General features: G+C 37.1%; 1 protein-coding gene across 1 annotated transcript; it reads left to right on the plus strand.

Moving 5' to 3' along the window:
* Nucleotides 1-314: 314 nt before the first annotated feature.
* On the plus strand, nt 315-16,951 carry MBTD1 (mbt domain containing 1; the record flags this gene model as incomplete). Its single annotated transcript, XM_008937177.1, has 12 exons — nt 315-380; nt 3,459-3,660; nt 4,837-4,970; nt 5,814-5,928; nt 6,028-6,110; nt 11,567-11,684; nt 12,290-12,424; nt 12,902-12,990; nt 14,254-14,488; nt 15,497-15,552; nt 15,828-15,932; nt 16,752-16,951. Coding segments are annotated over exons 2-12 (1,424 nt in total), but the record flags the coding sequence as incomplete, so codon positions are not given.
* Between the last annotated feature and the right edge of the window lie 710 nt (nt 16,952-17,661).

The raw sequence follows: 17,661 nt of genomic DNA on the forward strand, positions 1-17,661 counted from the left end.
CTGCTTTGTCAGATGCTAGGACGTGGTGCTGCTCATTGCTTCCAAGAACTCAGCAGGAGCTGCAGGCTGCTGCTCCCAAAGCAGCTGCTTTATCTTAGTCATGGTTCTGTTTGAGGCATATATTGTTCTTTTAGTAAGGATGCTGGTTTTGACCTTTGAGCTCAGACTGGTCCCCCAACTTTTTTCTGTTTTGGATGTTAGAGATCCTGTTCTTTTGCAAACTCCACCTGAGTTCTACAGGAAGGGTTATCAGAGATTCCACGTGTTGTTCACTTGCTTCTACAAATGCTGTGTTTCAACATGGGTTAAAAAAGAACCTTAGTGCTGTTTATTGTCAAAATAGAAATGCCTTGATCTGCTTCAGAAAAATTCCAGCATAGGTATTTGCATATCACCTTCCTTAACTTCCACCTACTTCTGTGCACAAAGGACTTGGTATTTTTTTGTTGCAAAACTGTACCCTAAGTCTCACAGAATGTATTTTGAGTAGTTTCCCTGGAATTACCATCCAGATAACTGTAAATTAACGTTAAGAGTGTCCTACATGAATTCTCTGGTAAACATGGTTATCTTCTGAGAGAGGCTTGGATAAAAACATTTTGTGAAAACTACAGTAAAATGCTGTAAAAAAAAGAATTACCTGTAAAAAAACCAATAACCTAAGCCTCTGGTTTGAATCATTCATAACTTGAACGAGGACAATTTGGCCAAATATAAGGTAAATGGGAAGGTGACATGAGACTTATTTTCACAGTGCTTTTAAACATCATGAACTTGATGATTGCTATTTAGGAACTTGGACAAGGCTGAAAAATGATTTTCTTAGCAGAGCGCCCAGCTTCCCATATAGAAACTGAAAATATTTTCTTTCTCATCTGTGGATATTTTGGCAAAGAGGGCTTGGCAGTAATATTGAGGTTCTAAATATATGTGATGCAAAAGAAGAACAAAAAAAGAAGAGCCAACTGTGCTATTGTGGCTTCTGTGATTGTAATCTTGCATCGTGCTTCAGCTTGCCTAGAGCAGCCTGTCCTCCCATCCCTGCCACTGGCCCTCCAGCTGCCTGGTCCTGCTGTCACCTTCCCGTGCAGGGGCAGCAGTGCTGGCTCTGGGGTTTCTCTGCTGGAGTGTTGGGTGTTGGAGGGACTGGGAATGGGCTGCACCTCTTTCCCCGCTGAGCTGCTGCAGCATTTCACACCTCTGCCAGCAAAGGGCCAAGCAGAGCTGCCGTGTGGGTCCAGAGTTCTCCACTCTGGAATGGAGAAGTCCTGAGGCTGTCTTGTACTGCAGCCTCCACTGGAGGCCTGAAGTCCTCCTTTACTGGGATGGAGCCCTAACCTCTTAGTGGAGTTAGATCAGCTGATTTATGGGGATGAGTGAAGGAGGAAGGAGATCTTGCCTGTGGGCTCTGAAACACCACTAGTATCTACCCCTAATACTAGAAGGCATCACGTGGTGTTCTGGTTAAGAATGGTTATTATGGTATTGAATTGCATTTCTTAGCAGAGAATGTGGTGAAAGAAAGTTAAATACTGTGAGATGTTAAGGAGTTCATGAAATCCTGAGGAAGATGCTTAGTCTTGGTGTTCTAATCTGTGAATTCCTGGCACTGTTCACAGAACACTGTAGCCATGGCAACATTGTGCTCAACTTCTGCCTTAATCTACACACACGTGCACACACAAACAAATAACTGATCTTGCATCTTGTTGGCTCATAGCATCAGTAATAGTGTACAGGTAAGACTTGGTACCTGTGCAGGTCAGGACTAGGTTTTCTCCTGCCATTGCTCAGTTTTCCCTCTGATTGCTACTTCAGGCAGATGTCAGTTCCTTCAAGGAGCTGTCAAGTTATGCCCTGTCAAGTTTTAATTGGTTTAATATAATTTTGAGTTGTGTGCATAATTAACATTGTGCTGGGTTTTTTGTTGTTGTTTGGTTTTAGAGCTGCTTTAAATGTTTTAAATTTCTTTACCTTCTTGTATAACCTTTTGTGCTTACTGGGTTTTGTGGGTGGTTTTTTTTTTTTTTTTTTAATTGGATGCTAGGATTGGGTCAGTGTGGAAATCAGTTTTCCCTTCTAACTACAAGGAAATCTTACCATAATAGGATTTAGTCAGATTGCAAAGGAGGACAGAGAATATTATAATAAAGGGCTAGCATGGCAGAAAGAGGCTCAGATGAGATCCAACAATAAAGATGTTCAGGCATTTGCTCTCTAGGAGAGGGATTTGGGGAATTACTGTGATGAAATCTTAAAGCTATGAATCCAAATGCAATTTAGGAAGGAAAAGTCCGATCATATATTATTAATTTTCAGTCTGCAATGACTCTTAAATCAAATTAGCTCTTTAAAAAGGAAGTAGAGGCAAAGGATTTCTTAATATTTTTCTCTTTTCTTGGCTGTACTTCATTCTCCTAACTTGTGCTTTAATAGTAGAATTTTTCTTTGTCTTTTTTATCTGTTATTTCCTCTTAAACTTAGTTAATACTGGAAATACTTTCAAATGTTTTAATTTTTTTTTTCTAGTTTAATGAGAGCAGCTCATGTAGCAGTAGCCTTGTTTCAGTAGAGCTGTGTAAGGTATTAATAAAATGAAAATTGTCATTGTATTAAAAAGCATGTATTGGCTGTGCATCAGAAAAAAATGTGTTAATCAGTTGTTTATACTTTAATGTTTTTACTGGAAATTGCTTAACTGTTATGTGTTCTTCAGAACTGTATGTTTTTATTTGACCTCAGATTTTTTTGATTATAGGAAAGCTATTATGTAACAAGTTTTATTATGTGACAGTGTCAAATTAGTCACCTTTCTATCTTTTAGCATTTATACAGACCCCATTGCCATAGTAACTGAGCTCTTCATAATTGTTGGTGTGTTAATCCTGCGAGCGTCCCTGCGAGGTAGAGAGGTGTTCCTGTTCCACACGTGAGGAGCTGAGGGATTTACTGATAACCCCACAAGCCACTGAGAGCAGGGATACACTCGTTTCTGTTCCTGTGCTCTGAGTGCCCTCTTGGCTGAACTGTCTTTTCTCTGCCCAGCTTTCTCTAATGAATGAATTTTAGTGAAAGTGGCTGCAGCCATCTGGAATGTGCTCATTTGCATATAAGATCTGTGTGGCTGTCATTATTCAGCACATCAGGCTTAATGAACTCTGAAGATACCAAGAAAAAGATATGTATGGAGAGCTACTGTGTATTCTCAGTGGATCATGAGATAGATTTGTCTTCCTTTATGTCACAGTACCAGAAATTGGCTGATTTTGACTGTACCAATACTAATTTAATTGGCAATGTGTGGCTCATATCTGAGCTGGTAGAGCAGTTTGTTAGTATGTCTACTTCTGAAGGCTTTGACCTCTGAAAGTTTTTAAGCTTGACATTGAAATATTTGCATTGAGAATGCTCTGCTATTTTGGCTTTTTGTTGTTTGTGGTTTTTCCTGTTGTTTTTAGGCAGAAGACACTTCCCGAGCAGACAGGAGACGACGCGATTCTTTCGGGATGTTTGACGGCTATGATAGTTGTAGCGAGGACACCAGCAGCAGCTCCAGTTCAGATGAGAGTGAAGAGGAGGTTGCTCCTTTACCATCCAGTCTCCCAATTATAAAGAACAATGGACAGGTCTATACTTATCCAGATGGCAAATCTGGCATGGGTGAGTATGCAGAGCATGAGTACAGAGAGTTTGATCTTTGTTTTATAGCCTGTGCTGTGAGTTGAGAGGGTCCAATCCCAACTTTTTCCCAACTGAAAAGGGACCAAAACAGCTGGAGGGTTTGGGTTGGGTTGGTTTGTTTGGAGGAAGGGGAATTGTTTGGGTCTTGCTGAACTGAAACGAGACAGATTTTGTATCTCACTGTCAGGAAAGAAATAGTTTGGGAACATCTGCCATCCTGTCAAATGTGTGTTAAATATGCACATGCATGTGTGTGTTCTCATGTACATTGCTTTTATTCTTTGAGCTTTGAGGAAAATGTCAGTGTGCTTTCTATGTTTGGCCATATACTCTCTCTACCCTTAATATTATAGCTACTATGTATTAAAATATGCTTCTTTGTGTGCTAGGAAAACTTTATTACTGTTCCTGTATAAAGTCTGTTAATACCAGTTCCCTGTGAGCTAGAATATACTGTAAAAAAAAAAAAGGGGGGGGGGGGGGGGGGGAGCCATCAGAGGAAGCGGGGAGGAGCCACGGTGGGAAGATTGCTTTTATCATTAGGGAATAAGTATTTTAGCCAAAATCATTAATGATTAATAAAGCTCTCTCTCTCTGGATAGAATCTTGCTATCGTGTCATTAGCATAAGTTGGTCACAAATGCTTTCTCAGCATGGAACATCTCAGTGGGTGATGCTATGAACCTTTTAACTGTGTTATTCCATCTAGAAGGGAATATTGGTGGGCTGGGGTACTTTGGGTGTACTAATTTATGATTCAGAAAGTTGATCTGGTTTTATTTCAGGTTGGAAGTATTTTATATATTTAGAGGAAATTGAGATTGGCAGGCACAGAGTAAAAGCAGACATTTCCTTGAGAACTGTGAAAACACTGAAGTGGGCTTTAGCTGATTTAGCTGACTTATTCACTTCTACCAGAGGTGAAATTGGGGGGCAGAGAGGAGACACCCTTTCACCAGTGAACTTGAGGTTCTTAGTGTTTCACTGACATTTGTGGGTGGTGTTACTTTCAGCTACTTATCTTCAGGGTCAAAAACTCAGAAACTGTTTGGTGGTGCCCACCTACAGGACCTTCCTTAGGTCATCTTTGTTCTGAACTTTTACAGAGGTCTTTATTACACTCTTGACCTTTGGCTTTTCCTGTCTTCTGACTAGCTACATGCGAGATGTGTGGAATGGTTGGTGTCCGTGACGCTTTTTACTCTAAAACAAAACGCTTCTGCAGTGTGTCATGCTCTAGAAGCTATTCATCCAACTCCAAGAAGGCCAGCATTCTGGCCAGGCTTCAGGTAGCGGTACAGACACCATTTTCTTTATATCCTTATTGTTGTCTGTGTTTGTGAAACTTGCATGATGTTTTAAGATAAGTCAAGATTTTAAACGCATCGAAGTTTTCACGCAAGCGATTTTGTAGGCCAAAACTCAAAACTGTGTCAGTCGTGAACTTATTACTTGGCTCAGCAAAAGTTTCTCAGGGGACAGAGAATTCTGACTCCTTTCAGTTCTGCTGCAGTGGCCCTTCTATGGGCAAAAAAGCAGAAAAAAAAATCAGTCTACATATGTAGTGGCTTGAAATTCCATGCGCCTCATAGCCACGATATTTTCCTGCTTTAGAGAGCAAAAAGGTTTATTTAGAATTGATGTGGCTTGGGTTTTGAGGGTTTTCTTAACTATACAGATTAGCAAAATGTTTGGTCCATTCACTTAAAATATTAATTGTAAAAAGCATGAAAGTGTATTTGTAACATTCAAGAAAAGAGAAATGTCAAGAAATATCATTCTATTCTATATCAACTGCATTGCAAAAAATGCCAAGAAATTGCATTAGTATAAATGAGAATAAAAGTGCTTTTGACCTACTTTTACAAGATATCTGTTTTTCAGGTAAACAACAATGAATCTATAATGCTGTTCAAGTTGGAATACTAGTACAAAAATCATCTTTTGGACATTCTTTGCTGCTGGTTTTTACATTTGTTTAATATTACATGTAGTTTTGTGATACTTAGTTGACTTCCATTCTGTGTTGTTCTGATTTTAATTAAATGTACCAGAGATATGCTACAGACCTGTGGAAATTTCCTGATGTGAGTTTGGAAAGATTTTATTTACTTAAGTTTTTTCCATTTTAGGGTAAACCTCCAACAAAGAAGGCTAAAGTCCTACAAAAACAACCCCTAGTGGCTAAATTAGCAGCATATGCTCAGTACCAAGCAACTTTACAAAACCAGGCAAAGACTAAAGCAGGTAATGGCATATCAACAAAACTGAAAGGAATTCTTGGTAATACAAGATTTGTGGCTCATTAGAAGCTTCCTAAATAAAAAAAAAACTTTCTCTTAGCAGCTGTCCCTGTGGAAGGTTTCAGCTGGGGTAACTACATCAACAGCAATAGCTTTACAGCAGCTCCTGTTACCTGTTTCAAACACGTAAGTCTCTTTCAATACCTGCTATCATCGTGTGTGTGTGTGTGTGAGTGTGCCATGTTAGTTCTTGAATTCCCAAATATGCTCCATGGCCTTGGACTGCAAAACTTATTTAGTGAACTGTGTGGGTGTGACTACTTTTTAGATAGGTACATTTGGTTTTATCTGTCCCTTAAAAGCATTCTGTAAACTATCAGTTACTATCATCATACATGCTCTCATAAACAAGAATCACATTCAATCTGTAAAAAATATTGAAAGCACTGGAGTATTAAACCAACCAGGTCATGCAATATTAGAGCAAGTTAAGGCTTTTGGATGGAGTCAGGCTTGCTCCATGATGTTAAACTGATCTTTTGTTTACCTATTTGGATTTGGGATTTTTTTCCTTAGTTTTTATTCAGATTCTCCATGTCAGTGGTGCTGGCAGGTAGTGTAGAAATAGAAGAAAATGAAGGCTTTTTATAAAACTGAACTTAGAGGTCAGCTTTCTCCTTAGAGAAACAGAAAATCTTCAGTTATTACAGAGTGTAATTAGAGGATGAGAAAAATATTTAGTGACATCTCTTTTAGTGTTTGTTAAACAAATTATTAGATCTTGTTAAAAAACTGTCAATATTTTGTGTCTTAAGTAAAAACTTTCTGACAAGGTTTTTCTGGGAAGTTAAATGTTCCTTCTTACAAAAGTTTTTTATTTTGCTCAAAATTATCTGACAAAAATTGCAATCAAATATTTTGTTTCATGGAAGTTGTCCATAAGGGAGAAAAGGGACATTTTCTGTCCAGTTCTGGAGTTCATGCTGAGCCCTGTCAACTCATAAATCAGTAGGAGTTGAGGGCTCTTGGCAGTTGGCACTTTCTGAATAGCACCCTTTATGCTTAGAGGCCTTAACTATTGCCCAGAACAGAGCCTTGCATTAGCATAGCTTCCTGAATTTGTATCAAATTCCATGTGCTTAAGTAAGCATGTTTGTGCTTTGCTTTCACAGTTACATGCATGCTATAATAAGTATTTTCATAAGGACATATCAAAAGGTATTTTTTGATAACGTGTGCTGTACTATAACAACAAATGCTCCATGCTGCATGGCATCCTTAATTAGGAAACACTGCAATAGTTAGGGCACTTGTAAATTATGCTCTGACATTCCATCTTAAAAGGAGTTATCTTCCTTTATTAATTCTTCATTAAGTTGTATGGTACAGCAATAATATGAACAGCTACAACACTACTGTTCATATTTCACCTTGAATATTATCACAAGCTACATGACAACAGTTCTACTAAGAAAGAATGTTGTTTGTTTTCTGTCCCTGTTTTCCTTTTATATACATGTAAAATGCAGCTCCTGTCATTTCCTTTGAAGACGTCTACTTCTGTGTTTGTTAGAGTTACAAGGGTGGGATTTGCATTCAGTTTTGCTATAATTATTTTAAAAATATATTATTTGAACCAGTCAACCTGAAAACACATCAGTAATCTCTTGTTAGATCCTTTACTCTCTCACGCTCTATTGATAACTAAAAGAAACAATACTCTTTGTCTGTCTGGAGAGAGTATTGTTGTGTTTTCTGTGTACTATATTGCTTTGTTTTGTAAAAGCTGGTATTAATCAATGTGTTTATCATCCATATGATTGATTCCATGCACACTTGTGTGTCTGTGAGAATGACTCTGTAAAGCTTATTCTGTTCAAAACAGAAGTTATGATCTTATTGTAAATTCTAAACATCTACCTTTAAATTTGTTATTAGATAAAATACAAATCTGGTTATACTGGGTGTGTCTGCATAGGCATTCGATAGGGAACATTAGGCTCAATATTAAAGAAAATTTAAGGGAGGTAAAAGTTGTGTGATTTGGCTTACTGATTATTTTTGTAATAACCTGGCATGTTTCAGGTTTGATGCCATTTTCCCAGATGAAGTGTTTTTTTTTGACTGAGTTCTTTCCTCTTCAACTTAAACCAGTTGTGTTTGAGAAATAAAACATTCAAATATTTAAATTATATCTCTTTCTCTGTAAGAGAAGAATTCATTTCAAAGTCTTTTGGTGCCCTTAATGTGGCTGTTGTACTTCCCTGTTACCTTTATTCCAGATGTCGGTGTCGAGTACCACTAAGGAAATCCATGAGCCGTGGTACAACCGTGCTCACCTGCTTTATAGTTCAGTAAACTGAAGCAGGGAAGCTGCTTTCCTTTGTCATACAGGAAGCCTGTGATAAAGTCAAAATTAGTTTGTACACCTTACAGCTTTTACTTGCAAAATTCCATTTATCAGACACAGCAGTAGCTGGTGCAATGAAGGAAAGTCCTAATTTAATGTTTATAATATAGTATCATAGCTTAGTGACATAAATTGTGCTCATTGTTAACCTGCATTCCCATTTCCTTTTATTTAAACAGTTTTCTTACTTTTTTTCCTATATTTGCTTTTAGTAGCTCAAACCATTCCTAGAAATGAAAGTGACTACAGTGCTTTGAGTTATTTTCAGTACTACTTAATGTACAACTTAATAGACAACTAATAGCAGTTGTTTGTTTCCATTCTGTTGCTATTGAGATGTACAATTCGTGAACTTAAGAATTGTTCAGTCTTTCTTCCAGTTGAATTCTATTCTGGGCTGTAACATTGTGTTGGTTCTTTTTGGTAAAAGTTTGCTCGAACTGAGCATTTCCAGGGTTTTACACTAGGTGGCAGTGCTTTGCTTTGAACTTTTTATTTTCCACAGTTTTGCACAGTCTTCTCTGGCATTATTCTTTGTGGGGGAACTGTTCACACAGGAGGTTTCAGCATAGTATCCTTACATTTCAGGAGTGGGTAGCATCGCTTGGCCGTTAAAATCCCAATTCAGGTTTGAAGTCTTAAATCGTGGTGATGTCAGTGTCATCTAAAACCTTCAGAAGCCCTAAGAGTTTTAGAGGCCATGAGCTCATTTAACCCACAAGATCTTTGTTCAGCTAGGCAGGTGGGGAAACTGAGCCTTTAGGTGCCCCTGTCAAAGAGGACCTTTCTGATTACAACTTACCTTGCAGAGAAGGCAGCTGCTGCTCACAGATAAACCCTCCCAGGTCATCTCCTGGAGCAGGAAGCCATGAAGCAGATCTTCCTTGTTTGGGAGTGATATGAAGTGGATCTCTTCGTCATGAGTCTGAAAGGTAAATTTGTTCTTACCTGTAAATTATGGTTCTGCTAGTTCGCACTATGCCAATCCAGACTTCAGTTACCCTCCCAGCCAGCAGATGCATAAGACCTAACACTTAGTGCTTTTTGAGTTTTTCAAAGCACTGTGCAAACATTGATTGATTAATCAGATGGAGACAGAGAAGACATGGAGGAAGATGGCTGTTATAGCCTGTTTATCAGTCTTCCTTCCTTAAGAATATTCATAATGAGAGAAAAAGGAAAAGATGGTGCAGTGTACCAAGCATACTGTAAACCATCACTTCAGGACACTAATGTTACCTGGCATTTCAGTAGTGATGCTACACAGGATGGCTTTCTTCTTCTAAAGGGTGAGCCATATGGATTGGTGTAGGAGAACTAGCAGAACCAATATTTTCACAGACAAGGACAAATTTAACTTTCTGCTATTTCCCTCTATACCAATCCACTTTCTAGAAGGAAAATATTACGACATTTCTGTTACTGGTTGATGTGAGAGGTGTTTTGATGTACTTTTTCTCTCTGAATCAACTGAATAGATGAGCAGGCAGTAAAATACGTTTCAATTAAGTGCAGCTGGATTGTGAAATTATTCAGCATTGGTATTTTTAATTATTTGGCCTCATCTGTATCTCTATACAAACAACAAAATTTACTAAAATATGCAATTTGAAAAGTTTATTTCCTCAATTCAATCCTGAAAGCTACACAAGTCAATTTAGAGATGATAGTGAATAAGTAACAGGACTTGATTAAGAAGCTGTATCTGCATATTTGGTGTGTGAAAATAAGCCACCATTGTTCAAGCTCTGTTTTTCTCTGCCAGATGGCAGAAAAGAGTTCTGCAGACTAGACTGGTGTAGATGGGACATAGCAGAACTTGAAGAGACCAGGCTTCAAGAACAAGAAACTGGCATAATTTTAATAACCCATTTTTCCTTTCATAGTTAAAATTAGTATTAATCGGCATGCTTAGCTTCAAATATTTCTCCTAATGAAGGGTATCCTTTTTTAAGAGAAGTTTGGCTTTTAGTGTTCTGAGTTGGAATGCCAGCAAAATTCAAGTATCGTGATTTCCAGTCATTCAGGATTAATCCAAATCTCTTCACTTGTGTTTCTCAGCCAAAGTTCTGTGAAGTTGGAAGCTAGTGCCACTGTTGCAAAAAACTTTATAAAAAGAAGACATAGAGTTAGAACACTCTTTGCCCACTGTGGTACAGAACCAGAGGATCTCTTCAGTTGTCCCTGTGATATCTGGATATTCCCTGAGCTGATAATATTTTTTCACAGAACACCTTAGAATTTATATGAGTGTTGTTCTAGACTACCCCAAATCTAAAACTTGCACTTCTTGGTGGTCTCATGTTTAATGTAGAATGAGTCATTTTCTGTGTTGTTACCCATATAACTTTCAAGGTTTTAGGTTCTTCAGCACTGTGAATTTCTGGTATCTCTACAATACCATCTTTGACTGTCTTTTCATGATGCTCTGTTAGAAACTTTCTTGTTGAGATAGCAAACTATATGTAATTTTTCTGCAGTTTCCACAGAACTGTACTAGTTCATCAAGCTTGTCTGTCTTCTTGTTACTGCTGCATTACTCTTAAGCCTTTCAGGGTGGTGTGTGAGAAGTCCAGCTGTGTTTCCTTTTGGTGTTTGTTTAAACGATGTCCCTCAGCCTCCTAGTCTTTTTGCTTGCTAGAAGAAATGAACACTTGCAGGTGATACAAAAGTCTGTTCCTCTGAGAGGATGTGAACCAGTGGGTGATAAACTTCACCGTAATAAATAGTTAGAATGGATTCAAGAAGTAACTTTCAGACATTTTTTTGGGGAATGATTCTGATTTACAGAAAGTAAAGAATTAGATCTCTCTGGTACAGGTATGAATTTAAAGTACCACAAGTTTCGTGCAAGTAGAACTGCAGAGTAGTCACGCCATTCTTACAAAAATCAGTAGCTTGCACCTAGCTGAAACATAGGAGAATTAAGCCGACCTGTGAGTTTATGCAATTTGTGCTTGTACTTCACAGTTTTTAAAACCTGGAATCCTGTAATTTTTTTTTATTTTTTTTTATTTTTTTTAGAAAATACAGTAATAATAGTGTATAATTAGAGTACTACACATGGGCTTCAAATCAAAACCAGTTTTCATTGATGCTTTTTAAACATGCTTATGTTTCAACATGTGTATTGATGGTTTTGTCTTTTGAAGTCACTCATAAAACATAGATATAACAAAAAATAATTATTTATGTGAACTGGTGGCTTTTTCCCTCCAACCTTAAATGATAGGCACCTATGGGGACATGTTGGGGTGATATCTCAGAAGGAGTGCGAGTGGAGGTTCCAAACACTGACTGCAGCCTACCTACCAAAGTCTTCTGGATAGCTGGAATTGTAAAATTAGCAGGTAAATAATTTTTAGTTAAAATTATTAAAATAAAATAACTGCATTAAGGGAGCACTTGGTTAGTAAAATGTTGACACTGTTTAGGCTGTCAGAGCTGTGCCAATAGGTTATGTTTTGGCACTATCATTGTTATATATGTCTTTATAGTGCCTTCAGTAACCTGTGTTTTTTTATATGGGCCTCGGAGTGCTGTAAGAGCTGTGCAGAATAAGGAGATAGGAAATTGTATAATGGCTCTCAAGCCTTGTTACACACATCACTTGGTTAAAAGCTTAAAAGCTCAAGGTCAAATAGTGAAGATATGAAAAAGCAGATACCATGGGTAAATAATTTATTTTGTCCTATTTATAAATTCTAAAAGTTCAGATTTCAGGAATTAGTTTTAATTAAAACTTGACTCTACATGATAGCACCTCGACATTTATCAAAGTAATCCATTCTGTGCATTAATCACATGCAGAAATGTTTCATAAGAATAAAAGTAAAAAAAAAAAAAAAGTTTAAAAAAACCCCAGTATAATATATATTATGATTGTTAGGAAATAGTAACACTTTTTATCATCTTGTTTCATTTTTGTCTCTTTAATGGGATTGCTTTCTTTCAGGCTATAATGCTCTGCTAAGATACGAAGGCTTTGAAAATGATTCAAGTCTTGACTTCTGGTGCAACATTTGTGGGTCTGACATCCACCCAGTTGGTTGGTGTGCAACCAGTGGGAAGCCGCTAGTCCCTCCTCGAAGTATGTAAACAGTAACCTTACTGATTGATATCAAAGTCTTTTTTTGTTAAACTAAATTTGCTCATGGTCCAGATATAAAATTTTTTTTTTTACCATAGCGACTCTTCCAACGGTTATGAATAAAGAATTTAAACTTTAGGAAAAAGAAGGACTTGACTGATGCTGAAAGTGTTTCTTGGAGTAGCCAGTCTGATGAGACTTAGTTTTTAAGATCAGGGTGGAAATGGTTAGCTAATCAGTGATGTGAACGTGCACTGATTTTGTTTATATTTTGTTATTAAATCCTTTGCCCTGACATACCCATAAACTTAATCTTGGGTAGCATTCATTCTCTAAAGAGGTTTTTGTCATTACTGTCATCCAGGCTTTTTAACAGTCATCTGGGATTTCTTCTTTACATATTCCAGACTCTAATATTGTCTTTAATGGACACAATTAAAAATCAGTGGCTTATTTTTTCCCCTTCATTTGCAACAGCCATCCAACACAAATACACAAACTGGAAAGCTTTTCTAGTGAAACGACTTACTGGTGCCAAAACACTTCCTCCTGACTTTTCTCAGAAGGTAAGGCTGATGCAATGTCAATGATGTACTATGAACAAAATTGCAGCACAGTGTGAACAACTGAAGTACTTTACCATGGCACATTAAATCCTTTTATAGTGCAGATGATATAGTAGTTTCTCCCCTTAAATACAGTTTTCCTTGGAATCGCTATTGTCTGCACTTGTCACTGTGTGTTTGTATAACTGTTTCCTCTAGCAGAGTAAATTTCTTTAAACATTAGTTTATTTTCATTTTATAATACCCCAATTTTAAAAAAGTGTTGAGAAGCTACCCTGTGATATGTAAGAAAAATTAGAACTGATTTTTCTAATTCAGGAATTATTTTTATCGTGCACTATTTCAAGAAACTAAAAATGCATTAATATAGCACATATCTAGGTGCAGTGAAGTACATACTTTGAAATGTTTATTTTTCATCTGCTCTGAACTAGGTTTTTTTTGCTCTGTGCGGTGTCTTTGTGGCAGCTGCCTGTATTGTGTGCTGTAGGTTTCCTTACTAATATTGTGAGATAGCACATAGCTTTTAGTAGGAATATGAGACTTATTTTTTGTCTTACATTGCCTGTAATATCAAAAAACAAACTGGAAAACTTTCTACAGTTGTTCTATTTAAAAGTTGGCTGAGCTGGAAGCCAAATTCAGTTGGCAAGACCTCAGCACTTTGGTGAGTTTGTAATGGAAATGGCAAGTAACAGATACTGATCTTTAAGCAGCATGTCTTGTCACAAGGCAGATAAACATTCATTTCCATTCTCTTCCATTCATTTTGGTATCTAATGAAGAAATAAATGTTTGCCAGTGGGCACCTTTAGTTATGTTGAAGGCTTGTTTTCTGTGCCTTTTATAATAAAAAGTCATAATCCTATTGTTAAGTGCTATATTTGGAGTGGATGACAAAGCAAAAATTTTTTTTTTTTGCTAAAAAAGGTAATTTTCTCAAGATAATTTTATCCATTTTTAACAACTGAAAAATCTTCCATTAAGTCAATGGAAAATCCCTGTAGCCTATGTGAGAACTGTTAGGGGCTGTAACTGATACAGTTAAAGCATTGTAAGATCTATTCTGCTTAGTGTTCTGACCCATGTCATTTTTCCTCCATGTACAATGAAATAAGACACATCACTGGTGGCATTTCTGCAGGTCGATTAACAAGTATTTGAATTCAATGAAAAGCGCATTGATACTGTAATAGCAGAAAGCAGCTAAGGAGAAACAGTATGTTCTTACAGAAGGTTGTTTCTTTTCCTGTTACTTTTAAGGTGTCTGAGAGTATGCAGTATCCATTCAAAGCTTCCATGAGAGTAGAAGTTGTTGACAAAACACACCTCTGTCGGACGAGGGTGGCGGTGGTGGAGAGCGTCATCGGGGGGCGCTTACGGCTGGTCTATGAGGAGAGTGAAGACAAAACTGACGACTTCTGGTGCCACATGTACAGCCCACTCATTCATCATATTGGTTGGTCTCGAAGTATAGGACACAGATTCAAAAGATCTGGTAAGCTTGTTGGTGTTTAGAGGTGTCTTTGTGGGCGGTATTGGTGTGGAGGTGTCTGACTTCATCTCATTTTTCATTCCGATGTGTGGAATTACACAGTCTTTCTCCACAAACACCTAGTTTCTTCATGTTTGTCTCTTTTGTACAATACACCTTGGACAAGTATCCTTGATACTTGAAACTCAATTTCTTTTTTTGCTTGTATATTTAAGGACTATCTACTATTCTTGTACTGAAAGATTTACATGTTTTAGAGAGCATTTGGAGATGGTCAGGGAAGGTGAAGTGACTTTCTAATAGGTGATACACAGTTAAGGCCTCTGTTATCTAAAATACAAAAGTACTTATAATTTGAAATAGTTATGATTTCTCAGCAAAAAAAAAAAAGTGTTTTTTTAGTAGTGCTCTGCTCCATGGAACTTGTGTCCCTGGTGAGAAACAGAACTTCTGTAAAACATTCCACAAGGCAACCTTTCAGGAAAACCTTCAGTTCTCCTAGCACTCAAATTTTCACTGAAACAATTGAGGAGTAGAGAACTCAAGGACAGTGCTCCTTCCCAAAAATAATAGTTGTAACAGAGCTCCAGGGATTCCCCTTGGAAAATAATACTCAACAGTTAGCTAAAACCAACTATAGATATATCTGTGTATTTGAAGTGATTATGTATAATTATATAAAAATGACAGGAAGTTGTACTTACATATATAACATAGTGCCAAGCAGTTTACATGCTAATTTTTTGCAAAAGCTCTATGTATATTTGTATCAGTTTTGTGACATAATCGGGTGGTCTTGTAGATATTGCTTATTTTGCCATAAATGAGGAGGTTGTAAGGTATCTCCAGTAGAAGTCAATAAGGAAAAGAGATGGATTATGTCCTCCAGATTTTTCTATGGGCCTCCCACAGCAATGATTGCAGTTTATTAGCTGACAGATGAAAAACAAAAGATACAGTCCACTCTCTTAACCTCTGAATACTGTGTACTATTATTCTTATTCCTTACAGATATTACAAAGAAACAGGATGGACATTTTGATGCACCCTCACATTTATTTATGAAGGTGAGTTTGCTAGCAGGAACACTTGTTTTCTCTCAGTGGATTGAGCACTTTTAGTTCCTGGTGTGTATAAAACAGACCTGAGACTCTACTTAAGTCCTGGAAATATGCCCAGCACAAGTCTTACTCTTTTATTCAAGCACTTACCTAATTTGGCACCCTTGACATAAGCAGAGATGATAGAACAGGTGTTTCCATCTGTTGCTGTGGCAGTGTGGGGTTATTTTGCCTGGGCCTATCTGATGCTTAGCTTCTCGTGCTGTTATGTGATTCTTTAGGTAAAAGAGGTTGATGCAGCTGGAGAATGGTTTAAAGAAGGAATGAAATTGGAAGCTATAGACCCCTTAAACCTTTCAGCAATATGTGTGGCAACTATTAGAAAGGTAAGAAAAGAAATATATAGATAGATGGGAATCCTTTCCTTAACTTTAGGTTAGAAACAAAGCTCAAAACCAAAATAAATCCAGTTGCACACAATGAATGTTGATGGAATTTGTCCATTAATTGTTTGTGTACAACGGATGAAAGAATATGCTCATATATGTTTTTTATTACTACTTCTACTCGAATCTCTGGAAAATCAGCCTTACCTTTACTTAGAATATAATACACTCGTGATATTTTGTAGGACAATCTTCTGCTAATTTGATGAAGTGGTTTGCAACTGTTCAGAAAGAGAAACCTCATCTTGCTTACTTGCAGAACTCTATGAAGAGATTTTAGGGGTTGTGATTCTTTCCTAGGTTGTTTGAAAGGGAGCCTGTCCATCTGAAATCTGTTTTAAAAGAGGAAGGAAATGTAAAAAGTAGCTTAGCAAAATTGCTAAGCTTCCAAGTGAGGAGCATGGTTATCATTTTGAGTCTTTTCTTATTCATGGTGTGCAGAATATCCTTGCAAGCTAAGGAGCAGACCAAATTACTAAACTTTTGAAGTAGAACTGATGTTCACGAGAAAAATAATCTAGAGATGACAAAAGTGTTCCTCTCATAACTTTGCAGTTAGCAAAAGTACATTTGACAATGCTACACAGTTTTAGCTGGGTATGATTTGGGGCTTTTTGTTTTGTTGTAATTGAATGTCCTCCTAAGTGTGCTTCCATTATTGAGTTACTTTTTACTCTTTTGAAACACGGCATGTTTTCTTTCTAGCCTTATCACACAGTTAAAGGTATTTAATGTCAAATTTTGTTTTTCTTCACAAAGGTTTTAGCAGATGGCTATCTTATGATTGGGATTGATGGCTCAGAAGCAGCAGATGGGTCTGATTGGTTTTGTTACCATGCCACTTCCCCTTCTATTTTCCCTGTTGGTTTCTGTGAAATTAACATGATTGAACTAACTCCACCCAGAGGTACATATAGCATTCTGACCACATTTTATTTTGAATATTTTTCAGTGATACTGTATGTGCCATATGCTTTGTTTCTTAACTCAGTCTACAAAATTCATGTTACTTTTTAGGACTTCATTAAGTCTGAAACAAACAGAATCATGTAAGTTTAAAATTATCTAAAACAAATAACAAACCTTTCATTGAGAAAGTCAAATTGAACAACAAAATGATTCTCTGTTCAGAATGTCATTCCTTGGGAAGTCCCAGTGACTAAAAGGATTAACATTATAAAGAATCTCAGACTTGGGCTGATTCACAACAATACCAGTAATTTTTTTGTATAATATGCACAAAGTTGCACTTTGAGGAAACAGCCATTAGAGCTGTATGCTGTGTAATCCCATCTGTGAAAAAACTGACTGTCCACTAGCATGTATACCTACAGAAGACTGTACTGCCTGCCTTTTTTCATTTTATTGTCTTAGTCTAGCAATTTATAGAGAAGATTGTAACAGCAGATAATGGTTTTCTGTGGGTTTTTTTCTCCATTCTCATTCTTGCAGGCTTCTGCTTGTGTTTATTGAATTATTTTTCTAGGTAATAACTACAAAGTGTAATGCAACATGAAGAAAATAATGCCATTTTCATTATTGCACACTAATGAATCTGTCATCTTTGAGTATGTGGAAAGTGCAGTTGGACACATTCACTATTTTTCAGTCAGTGAATTGTTTTTTGTTTGGTGAATTTATTGCCTAGAAATTCATGGGCATAATCACC

This window comes from Merops nubicus, unplaced genomic scaffold (assembly GCF_000691845.1).
Source record: "Merops nubicus isolate BGI_N331 unplaced genomic scaffold, ASM69184v1 scaffold32733, whole genome shotgun sequence".
NCBI classification, from domain to species: Eukaryota; Metazoa; Chordata; class Aves; order Coraciiformes; family Meropidae; genus Merops; species Merops nubicus.